Source organism: Chiloscyllium plagiosum, unplaced genomic scaffold (assembly GCF_037043375.1).
Source record: "Chiloscyllium plagiosum isolate Xiang-an unplaced genomic scaffold, Cpla_swu_hap1 HiC_scaffold_9, whole genome shotgun sequence".
NCBI classification, from domain to species: Eukaryota; Metazoa; Chordata; class Chondrichthyes; order Orectolobiformes; family Hemiscylliidae; genus Chiloscyllium; species Chiloscyllium plagiosum.
In genome coordinates this window covers 22,282,504-22,295,158 of record NW_028270147.1, presented here as the reverse complement: position 1 = coordinate 22,295,158, position 12,655 = coordinate 22,282,504, and the positions used below count along the sequence as shown (strand labels likewise).

Sequence of the window (12,655 nt, the reverse complement as noted above, 5' to 3'; positions counted from 1 at the left end):
TTAACCTCTGCGTTACAGGTTTTAAATCCCATGTTCTTTGATATTTCGCAAATTTATGACGCAGTTATAAATTTCTAGCCTCTGTTGATTTGAACATATCTAAAGCAGTAAATTGATTCCAGCTTTTGATTTGTCCTTTCAACTGACTGAAAGGCTCATCCTTATAAATTAGTAAACAAAAATTACAAAATCAAAAAATCCAATGTAATCAAATCAGGAGTTTTAACTCGAAATTAAATTCCGTGCTGATTTATTTTATATTTATCTTATAAACCATTTGATTGAAGTCAATTACAACTTCTGTAACGACTACAGCAGTTTTATGCGTACCTTTCCCTGCCAGGTGTTCCATGATGGTTAATTTCAGCAGGTCGTTCAAATGCAGTGCCACCACTTAATCGTCTATCTCCTCTTGGACATGTTCTGTTTTCAACCTCAAAGAGCCACATCTTAAAGAGGTTGATGCATTATCAGTGTTATAGTCAAATCAAATCATCATGTTGTCTGTTCACTAGAGTTTACTTTAACACTGTCCATTGCAGTCAAAAATAATTAACTAGTCATAAAACACAAAACAATACAACAGTACAATAGTTTCAATTAACTAAGAGAACTTTAGGATGCACCATGCAGGATACCTTCCAGTCCAGAACCTGTCCTTTTCCTTCATCAAAAAGTACTTCAAGTTCAACTGTAAAAGTTCTTGATAGTCTAAACTTAGGACAGGTAATTTGTTATGGTAAAAACAATGACTGCAGATGCTGGAAACCAGACTCTAGATTAGAGTGGTGCTGGAAAAGCACAGCAGTTCAGGCAGCATCCAAGGAGCAGTAAAATCGACGTTTCGGGCAAAAGCCCTTCATCAGGAATACAGGTAGAGAGCCTGAAGGGTGGAGAGATAAGTGGGAGAAGGGTGGGGGTGGGGAGAAAGTAGCATAGAGTACAATAGGTGAGTGGGGGAGGGGATGAAGGTGATAGGTCAGAGAGGAGGGTGAAGTGGATAGGTGGAAAAGAGGATAGGCAGGTAGGACAAGTCATGGGGACAGTGCTGAGATGGAAGTTTGGAATTGGGGTGAGGTGGGGGAAGGGGAAATGAGGAAACTGTTGAAGTCCACATTGATGCCCTGGGGTTGAAGTGTTCCGAGGCGGAAGATGAGGCGTTCTTCCTCCAGGTGTCTGGTGGTGAGGGAGCGGCAGTGAAGGAGGCCCAGGACCTCCATGTCCTCGGCAGAGAGTGGGAGGGGGAGTTGAAATATTGGGCCACAGGGCAGTGTAGTTGATTGGTGCGGGTGTCCCAGAGATGTTCCCTAAAGCGCTCTGCTAGGAGGCGTCCAGTCTCCCCAATGTAGAGGAGACCGCATCGGGAGCAACGGATACAATAAATGATATTGGTGGATGTACAGGTAAAACTTTGATGGATGTGGAAGGCTCCTTTAGGGCCTTGGATGGAGGTGAGGGAGGTGGTGTGGGTGCAGGTTTTGCAATTCCTGCGGTGGCAGGGGAAGGTGCCAGGATGGGAGGGTGGGTTGTAGGGGGGCGTGGACCTGACCAGGTAGTCATGGAGGGAACGGTCTTTGTTGTAATTTGTTGTGATAAATGATTCTGAAATAAGTTCCATTCCAACCAGCTTATAATGCAGTTTCACAGATCAGTTTCATAACTGTGAAGAAAACTGAAAAGAAACATATGGTCTATCAAGTTCTGTAGTGTCACGGTACAACTTAGACATGATGTACCTCCACTTGAAGTAGAAAGGCTAGTGAAAATTCTTTTGGGTGAAATCAGTTAAGTTGGATTCATCCAACGCTAACCGATAGCCCATTTCTCCGAAATGTACTTATACTTGTGTGATTTTTTTTAAAAAACACTGACAGTACAAATTAATGAAAAAGGAGTATGGATAGTAAATGCTTGATTACTTAACCTATATCAATCTATATTAGAATCTTCATAGAGTATACTTCTGCCCTCACTCAAAACACTTACATTTGCCATTGGACAGTATCCAATAACAGGACTCATTCCATGTTTTTTTTCTTAGTCTAGAGTTATTGAAGTTAAAGAAAGCTCTCCAAACACAAACTCAGGTCAGTTCTGACCAGAAATCAAATCTATAACTTTTGGTCTTTTTTAAACAAGCCACCACCAAATCACCTGTGACTTGGTGTCTTTATCCTCTAACGTGCAATATCTTTCCGCTGACTTGACATGTTTGTACTCAGCTACAAACCAACAAAATTAGATGTGTCAGACAATTTACAGCATACCCAATACTTAAAATATGTGAGTAATGTGCAACTCTGACATCTTTAATGCAATAAATATATTATTTTCGAATTTACCTCATGCTTTTGAATCTCATGACGGAGTTTGTCAATGTTACACATGGTCTCTGAAATCTTTGGGTGCAAGCTTCCAGAATCACCCATCTGAGGATTTCGTTCATAAACATCTTTCATTTTGTTTAAGGCATCTCTAAGAAAAAATAGAAATAAAATTCAGACTTATTAGTGCACTTTACATAAAATAAATGACATATCAGTAGATCTGAACTGTTTAATTTTCATTTAAATTTTTACCATTAAATCCTCTGATTATAATCCAGGCAAAATTAATGAGTTTCAGGAGCTTATATGACTTCATGTACAATTATATAAATTAATGCAGTATCTTAAATTGCTATATTATGAGCAAGGAACAGATGTAGGCCATTTAACCCTTCGAGTCTGTTCCACCATTAAAGAAAAAACTAGATAATTGGATTTTAACTTTAAATACACATTCCTGTCTAACTGAAAAACCTTGTATCCTCTGCCTTAAAAATAGGCAAAGGCTCTGCTTTCAGTATCTTTTCAGTAAGAGTTCCAAAGACTCATGATCCTCAAAGAATTTCACCTAGCCTTTAATTTTTAAAAAATGACACCTAGTTTCTGATTCTCCCATAAGAGGAAACAGCATCTTTACTCTGTCAATAGCTGTCAGGATAGGCATTTTCTCCAAGCTTCACAGTTGCGCAGATGCACACCAGCATACTAATGCATTGGTGCCTGGCTTCAGCTCTTGGAGGTCTTGCAATAGAAAACAAATTAGAGGAAACACAATTCAGAACATTTCAACCAAGTTGCTTCTTACTCTCCCAAACTCTAGTGGATACAATCTTGGATCATTCAATTTAACCTCAAGACAACCCACCGATTCCAAGCATTAAATCAAGAAAAACTTCCCTGAACTGCCTCCATTGATTTACATACTTCCTTGCCTAAAACTATGCAGTGCTCCAAATACGGTCTTATTATTGCCCTGTTTAAATGATGATGTGGCGGTGCTGGTGTTGGACTGGAGTGGACAAAGTTAAAAATCACATAACACCAGGTTATAGTCCAACAAGTTTATTTGGAAGAACTAGCTTTCGGATCAGTAGCTTTCATCATGTAGCTTTGGAAGAGGATCCTAAGACAGAATTTATAGCAAAAGATTACAGTGTCATGCAACTGAAATTATGCATTGAATATATAGGGAAAATGTTAGAAATTATTATTAAAGACAGCAAATGTTAAAATACTCAGTCTGTAGTTCCTTGCGATACGTAAACCTTCCTTATTGAACAAGTGAGTTACACTTGTTTTCTTCCCATCTAATGAGACTATCTACAAATCAATGGAGTTTTCGAAAATTAAAACCAAAACATCAACTATCTCACTAGCTGCTTCCTTTGAGATATCAGGATTTGGGCACTCGTCAGTCTATAGCTTCAAAATTTATTCATCACCACTTCTCTCGTGATGGTGATATTCCAGAGTTTCTCCCTCTCTTCCATTTCCTGATTCAAAACTGCTTCTGGAATGTTAATTATATCCTCTATAGTGAAGAGTGACAAAAAAAAATTCAATTCATCTGTCATTTCCTTATTTTCCATCATTAATTGTCCAGTTTCACTCTCTATGAAATCAATGCTCACCTTGTTTGTGTTTCTGGTGAGCTCGCTCTCTCATGCTCCAACTTTTTCCTCTTCATAGTTTTGTTCATCATTCCTTGTTGTGTTGTTTATATTATGTTTAAACTTCTGAACTGCAAGCTGCCTTTGAGCAATTATAGCTTTTTACTCTAGTTTGATACTATTCTTAACATTTCTACTTGACAAAAAAGGTCTTTCACCTGGATTTTTTCTTACATTAATGTATCCATTCTGTATGTTCTGAAATATTACCGTGTGTCTGCCATCTCTATTGCCCTATCCATTAATCTAATTTGCTAATTTACTTAAGTTCTGCTTTCATGCCCTCATAACTGCTCATATTTAAAGTTATAGACTATTGAGGACAAGAGAGGTTAATCTCAGAACAAGGAGTCAAGTATTTAAGTCAGAGATGCTGAGGAATTTCTGAGGGTACTAAATTTGAGGAATTCTTCACCACAGAGGATGGGCCATGAAGTATATTCAAAGTTGTGATAAATGCTTAATCAGTAAGGAAATCATGGGTTATTGGGAAAAGGCAGGAAAGTGGAGTTAAGGATCATCATTTCACACCTCACACACTTCCACTTCCAACTGTATTCCATTTGACACTGTTCTGCTCACCTGATTTACTCATTCATACTTTCCTGTAATCTACAGCTTTCTTCTTCATTGCCAATTGTATCATCTGCAAATCATTTAAGCACATTCACTACATTTAAGAATAAATCATTGGCAAACTACAAAAAAGCAAGGGACTTAGTATTGAACACTGCAGAACTCCAAAGCAAACAGCCTTAAACCAAGAGTGGATCCAACTTGCCAGTCCTCCTTGGATACTATGGGTTTTTAATTTCATGGCAAGGCAATCATGTGAGATCTTATTAAAAGCAGAGCTAAAATCCACAAGTAATAATACAATAAATGCACTCTTTACCCTGGTTACCTCAAAAAATATAAGTTGAGGTAGTTATTAAAATATATATTTTGAAGCCTCCCTACACTAGTTCTGGAAAATTTTCCTCTCACACCTGTTAGAACCAATTGCTTGAATTGAAGTATATGTTAAGATTAAGGACGCTTAAAGATTTAAGCCCTAAACTGAAAAACAATGTTACAAAGGCTGGTGGTCTTTGGATTGCTTTCTCTACTCAGCATTGGATAGGTTGAGGAGAGGAAGATTAAAAAGATCAGTGAATGCTGTTGTGATGGATAAGGTTTTGCACTCTAGGGGGCACTACGGCAATTTCAGAAACAAAATTTAAAATAATTGCTTATTGGCACAGAACTTGAAATATTGCGAAAAAGAAACACATATGAAGTAAACATTTTTCATCTTGCGCTCATCATTATTGAAAAACAAGGAAAATAACATTAGAAAGAAAAGAACAATTTATATAGCACGTGAAGAGGGGGTTGAGTGGTTGCGCTCAGGTATAGAGGTGCAACAGGCACTGCCTTAATGAACTGATTAACTTCAAACCAGGCAAGTCAACTTTGATTGTTCAGGATGGTGCTAGGGAAATGCAGCAGGGATTAGAGATCTCCAACACACTTTTTTCGGAGGAAAGGTTTGTGTGTGAACAAGGATATGTTGCATGGTCATCTTTCATGTATGAAACTATCAGCAAGCTATTTAGTAATACAGGTCATCATTTATCACCAACCCTAACCCAATTTTCAACGGTCAACCTTCCAGTAGTAACTATTACAGAAATTAGGTTTTTTTTTTAGATTAGATTACTTTACAGTGTGGAAACAGGCCCTTCGGCCCAACAAGTCCACACTGACCCGCCGAAGCGTAACCCACCCATACCCCTACATTTACCCCTTACCTAACACTACGGGCAATTTAGCATGGCCAATTCACCTGACCTACACATCTTTGGACTGTGGGAGGAAACCGGAGCACCCGGAGGAAACCCACGCAGACACGGGGAGAACGTGCAAACTCCACACAGTCAGTCGCCTGAGGCGGGAATTGAACCCGGGTCTCTGGCGCTGCGAGGCAGCAGTGCTAACCACTGTGCCACCGTGCCGCCCATAGGTTCTTCTGCCTTTTGGTTCAGAGCAGTGAATTCAACCTTAGGATACAAAATGTTGCTCATGTGGATACCACCTAAACAAATACTCAGGTAAATGTGCGACAATGAGGTCATTATGACCTAGTTCTATAGTTTTACTTACCAGCCATCCCTGAAGCTTATATGCCCTACTTAAGCCTTTTGTACTCCTAACAAAGTAAATATAATTCATTTTTTAAACAAATATCATCAATAATGACATCCTAAGCTAGTAATTTCTTGGTTCTTGCCATATATTCTTAAATAAACATTAAGGCTCCTGCCACTTGAAGTGGTCACTGTCGGTCCCAATAGTCAGACCTATGCAAAATTACTATGGCATGGTTATGTTTACTTTCAAGTTTAAATCAGTAAGTGAAAGAGTACATCTACTACTTCATCCGCCAGTTTTGACAGTACATTACCGACCAAAATAAGAAGTCAGTTAACCTCATTCCTATTGCATTGATGTTTTTCTGTGGTTTGTCTGACTACAGTGTCCATGAGTAAACGCAGACTTATTCTGAATTATACAAAGGATTTATAATGCTTAATACCATAACACTTCACAGCCAAGTGTGATGTAGCGAACCACAGACCTTTGATCCATTTCTTTCTGCAATTCCTTGTTAAGTTCATCAATCCTTTGTTGCAGTTTCTTGCGCCTCTGTTCTGGTGGCAGATGACTAAAGTCTTCTGACACAGTTCCCTATAACAAAAATGAAACTAATGGCTACTATGTGCTTAACACTAATTCCGTACCACTGTGCAGAATTGCCTTGTATACATACAAAAGCAGTGACATCCAATGCAAAGCTAAATCCAACTTTACAGTTACAGATTGACATGATTCTTAGGTCAACTGATTTGATGCAGCACGATAAACTTACAGCAAAATTCCTACTCAACATTTTCTGCTAGAGCACTATAATTTTCCTAAAAACTCCATAGGTAATGAAAATTTGAACCATGGCTCAATAACAGATCACTTGCCACAACAGATCAGATGTCCTAATGAAGAGTATCATACACACTAGACAAGTTGAAGGTAACATTTATTATGACACACATACATTTCCAAAATATTTCAGTGCAATCACTGCTGTGTTGTGGACATGCTTCTTGAGAACAGGATTTTTAAAATTTGTTGATACCATTAGATATTTTTAAAAAAAATAAATACTTAGCTGAGTCTTAAAACAAGTATTTCATGTCCACTTTATCTATTCATTTTAGCATAGCAGCATTGCATTGTAAATCATGAATAAACTGTGTGTGTACTAGTACAAAAGAATGTTAGAGAAAAGCAAAAGACATATATTCTATTTGTCAACACTGTCGATTAGTAATAGTAACGCAATACACACAAGTTAATGATGCATCTTTCAAATGTGCTCAAAAGCTACCAAGGATTTGAAATAGAACAGGTTGGAAAGGGGACAATAGAAACCAAAAATAAGCTGAAGGTAGCAGAACACTGATAACTGAATAGCTGAGTAGCTCTTTCAGGAGCTGGTACAGATATGATGGGACAAATTGTCTCTTCTGTAAAATTCTATGATTCCAACTTTAGTCACAGTTGAAGGAAAGGAGGCAACGAAGGACAAAATTACTTTTGACTAATGATCAAAAAATAAATGTACAAATTTTTAAATAGAACAGTAAAACAGAAAACTTTAGGAGCCGTGCAGAAGTCTCTCAACCATGACTGCATATCAATCTGGACAACAGACTTGACTCCCAGTGATAAATGATATGCATTTGACTCCTATAACTGTCATTTACGCCAGATTATTTTTATTCAGAGTATCTACAGTTCAAGGTCAGGATGCTGGATACCATTTCACATTTAGGAAAGTCCTTTCTATCCTGAAAGAATGGGGAGAGTGAGAGAAGGAATAACAAAGGAGACCAAGAAAAATACCAAAGCTCAGGCTTACTGCCAAAGGGGTTTAATGATGTGATGGGTGAAGGGATTAGGATGACCAGTTGGGAACAGAATGAAAATGCATCTTAAAAGACTGGTTACATGTAAACACACACAGCAATAGCCCAATACCAACAAAATGCGTCAGCTCTTTTCACATGCTTGGAATGGGATTGAGATGAAGAACACTGCAGTAAATTTTCAGCTTGCTGCCAAACCATTAAATAACTATTACTGAAAATGAATACTATTAAGTCTTTAAAGTAAGGAAAGCAAGACAACTCAACTAACAGACTTCCAGCAATTGACATAGATTAATAAATAAAGCTGAGATTTTCAGGTATAAGCTTCTTAAAAGTAGATTAGACAATTCAACCACACACACCTTCACAAAAAGAATGTTAAAGAAACCTTTGGTTGAAAGTCACGCTTACCAGCTTTATTGAAAGCTTCATAGTTCATATGAAAAGAGAAAGTAATCATTACAAATGTTCTACACTTACATCAATCACAATACTTGTGTATAAACAGCATCAACTACATTCAAGTTGCTGCATCCCTGTGTAATTTCAAGTTTCGCCTCAAAATTAAAATGCTAAGTAGCAAATTAGCAGATTGTAGCCAAAATAATATTCAGGACATCTGCTCCTTTGGATTAGGAAGTGGACTCCCACCTTAATCCTGTGGATACAGGGCAGCACGGTGCTGTAACTGATATTTGGTGTCATGTCATGTCTCACATATGAGTAAAATCAGTTGTATAAACGGGGAAAAAATTTCCACTAATTGAAGTCACATAATTCACAAAGTGTAGCTGGTTGCAGCCTATTATCTCAACCACATAGAACAATGAAGGACAGGTCTTGCGGTGCAGTAATAAGGACCCAACAACATTTGTGTCAACATTTCTGAACAGGCTGATTAAAAACAACCAGAACAGTGTCTTAATGCCAAGGCGTAACCACCTTCAGCTACTTTAATAATAAATTTTCAGGGGCGGCAGGATGTAATGGCAACGTCACTACGCTGGTGTTTTCCCAGATAGTGGAGAGAAACTTAGCAGCAACAGTTTTCTGCAGTTAGAGCAAGTATCTGGCAGCTGCAACATCCACAATATCATTGCTGGCAATCTATCATGACCATTATTCCCCAAAATCTCAGGGCACACTCCACAGGCAGTGACTGCCTGCATTGGCAAAGTACCAACTTCACCTCAACAAAGCATACTTGGGATTCACTTCTAATACAGTTCATTCTACTGCAGTTTGGACCTCACAATACCTTACAATATAGTGCTGATGTAATATAGACAGATAAACTGGCAAACAACATATTTGGGAGCAGAGTGGCAACTTGGTGTATTTGGGAAGCACTGAACAGTCAAAGAGGCTATAGTAAGTCAGGGGATTGGTCCTTTGTCAGTCAAGAGGTGCCCTGAGTGTGTGAATAAGGAGAACAGAGGGCAGACAAGATTAATATTTTGGAGGAGAGGCATGGGATGGTGGAGGTGAGGGCAATTGGGGATGGGCAATAAGTGACAATCAATGACATCCACAACCCAATCTGAAGAAGCCATACCAAACTCAAAATGTTAACTTTGTTTCTTGCTTCACAGATGCTTCTAGACCTGAATTTCTGCAGCACTCTATGTGTTTGTTAATAATTGCTGAGGATGTTAATCAATTCTTCTAATTCTGTTTTTGTGTAAGCCAAAATCCCCTAATTGTCAACACATGTACAGAAAGGTGTTGTTGCTGCCTGACTAATAACACAAGTTAAAGAGAGAATAAAAACAATACATAGTCCTTGGAGAAAATCTCAAGTGCTCTCAGAAAAGAAAATGTCTTGATTCATTGATGATAGTTTACAGGGGGCTTTTTTTTAAAAAAAGGGAAATGGTGATTTAGAAGGGGAATCACAAGCAGAGACAGATAGCCATTCACAATGTGCTAATCAATTACCACATACAAGATAGCACCTAACTGCTCTTCAAAGTTAAGCTTGTTTATCTACTTAACAACAACAAAAAAACACAAGTATGTTTGAGAAGTTTTTAAAATATTTAATATACACAGTGTTTACCAATGGCTTATAGCTTTCTCAAGCAATTGTCATTTATTTAGAATTAGAGTCTATATAATAGAGGACTAGATACTTAGCAAAAATGGGCAAAAGTAGATGCTGGAGATTAGAGTCGAATGCGTGGTGCTGAAAATGAATGATGAAGGGCTTTTGCCAGAAACTTTGATCCTCCTACTCCTCAGATGCTGTCTCACCTGCTGTGCTTTTCCAACACCATACTCTCCACACTTAACTAAAATGCCCTATTTTTGTTCCTCATTATCAATTTTATTAATGAAACTGCATCAGACTATCATTCTTAAGTGAAATTATTTTAATTAGAGAAAAAAGAACAAATTTTATTACATTGCCCAATTACACTTGAAAATCTGTAGTTTTGCAATTTATTTGAGGCAGAAACTTGAACCAACATCAGAAAAGCAATGCAATTTGAACACAGATTTTTGACAGCATCCAAGATGGAAACTCTACTTCAGCTTATGGTTAGCTTAACATGTTAAGCACTTAAAATCTGAAAACAACTTGTTTTGCAAAGTGACCAACCTGAGTTACTCTCAAAGTTGAAAGCATCATTTAAGTGCAGGTGCAAGCTGTGCTTGTTTCCATTATCAGTTCTGCTTAATATTTTTCCCCCAGCCAATATAACGGAAATAAAATCTGGCCATCACCATTTACAGGACCCTACTGTTCTCTCCATGTTTTCTCTAACTGTGACAACACTGCTAAAATATTCTATTAGCTAACTATTAAAGGGCACTGAAGATCATGGAAGGTGCTATATAGACATGTTTTTTTCTTTTATTACATAATTCTTTACTCAATTAGCGTAAACCAGATGAAGAGAAAGACATTTCAACCGAAATACAGATTCCGAAATTCTGTGCATGTTATTTCCTATGGATAGGAATATTGTCCATTTCATTTGGAAAGGGATGCTGCAACTTAAAAATGTTACAAATTTCAGCACTACACATTCAAAATCACATGCAAATTTTCAATATGCAGCCTCTTACCATTTAGCCATCAAAATAAAACAAGGTTCTTCTATTAATTCTAATTTATTTTCGGTGAAGGCACGCTAACCAACTAATCATGGTAAAACAAAAAAGATACAGGGGGGATGTTTCACAATTGTAATATCAGCCAATAAAGAATAACTAGAACTAACATGGACCTACTGGTTTGAATACCTATTTCTGTGCTGCAGTTCTTTATAAAAGGAACAACATCACTATCTCTGATAACAAATGATCTCTTACCTGAAATGATCAGACACATATATCCTTTTAGACTGCTACAGAATTGGAAGTACATAGACAAAAAAAAAACTCATCTATCACTCATTTTAATTGGCTGTACCCAGCAGGTGAAGGCCAAGATATAGAGCTATGAATTTTGCTGACTTTAATGCTATTTCTTTCCAACAGAACAGGAAAATGTGCGAGTCAAAAATCTCTGCTTTCATTTATCACACTCGTTGAGAGCTAGAGTAAGGCATATTACGTGTAAACGTGTAGCAAATAACATAAATGCCGGTTTTTAAAAAAATGTTATTCTATTCTCCATCTGCGTTTACCGGTCAGGAAAGAATATTGTGAACCATTCTAGTGCCAAATGCCCCCTGTACACATCATGCAACTTCATTATTTCATTAGATACAATGATGCAAAATACAAAATGACAGTAGAAACACCCACACTCACTTTTATATTTGAAAGCAGCCACTCATTAAGATAAAAGGGCTTTTATGGTTATCAGTGAAAATTAAACTATCATTCTTGCAAACTAAAGCAGCTAAAATTTGAGGCTAAAGGGTCATAATTCTATCCAAGCTTCAAGAACTTATTTCGAGACCAGTAACATCTAACACTGGCACAGTAGTTAGGGGATATACACTGACCACTGGTGATTTGAAGCCATACCACTTCCATTTACCTGTCAAACTAACCATGGAAGCCCTTGTAGAAATCTGCACATCTATCAGCCACATGCTGCAATCCAAACAGCTGCAAAATGCGCGTTCAAAGTAAACCAACTTACCCCTCTTTTGAAATTCTTGAAAGAAGGAATTCTGGGTTTCACTGTCTTTAATTCATTCATACAGTAAGACAGTGGATCCCTGGAAAACCTGGGAGTCTGAAGCCCATATGGATCAAAGGATGAGCAAGAAGTGGTGGGGGAGAGGGGAGGGAATAGCAGCTAACAAAACAAGAAAAGGAAATGAACTACAAACTTAAGGAAAATGAAGTCAAAATGGAGAAGGGCCAAAAAAGAAGTTATGGGTTTTCTCAAATTGTATTAATTTAGATTTTGCTTAAAAGGTTACATGCAATAAAATGTGCCAGACATTCAAAAGTTTAAAAGACTGGTTAGGCAATGTGGAATGAACAGTGCCCATCGTCTAATCTCAGTTTTGTGGTTTGTCAATATACACACCTCAGTTCAGCTGACTATAGTGACAAGAAAGACAGAATACAAAAATAACAGGATTTTACGACCAACTACATTTTAATCAAATAAAAGGAGAAATAAAGAGACCACAAAAGTGTTATACACTTCTAAATCTAAAGGTGTAAAGTAACTTTTCTACCTATGCATTTTCCTGTAACAGTCATCCAAAATAGGTTA

The 12,655-nt window shown here is 37.5% G+C and overlaps 1 protein-coding gene across 6 annotated transcripts in view; it reads right to left on the bottom strand.

Moving 5' to 3' along the window:
- The window catches only part of fnbp1l (formin binding protein 1-like), a 206,639-nt gene that overhangs the window by 21,567 nt on the left and 172,417 nt on the right, over positions 1-12,655 (bottom strand). For 3 of the 6 annotated variants that reach the window (XM_043698825.2, XM_043698826.2, XM_087990466.1), the window contains exons 10-14: positions 12,068-12,226; positions 8,380-8,394; positions 6,618-6,727; positions 2,343-2,475; positions 331-449 (exon numbers count right to left, since the gene is read on the bottom strand). In XM_043698825.2, the coding sequence (XP_043554760.1) occupies positions 331-449; positions 2,343-2,475; positions 6,618-6,727; positions 8,380-8,394; positions 12,068-12,226 (536 nt within the window). The remainder of the gene's footprint in view (positions 1-330; positions 450-2,342; positions 2,476-6,617; positions 6,728-8,379; positions 8,395-12,067; positions 12,227-12,655) is intronic. The other 3 variants (XM_043698828.2, XM_087990468.1, XM_087990467.1) reach the window with 2 other exon arrangements.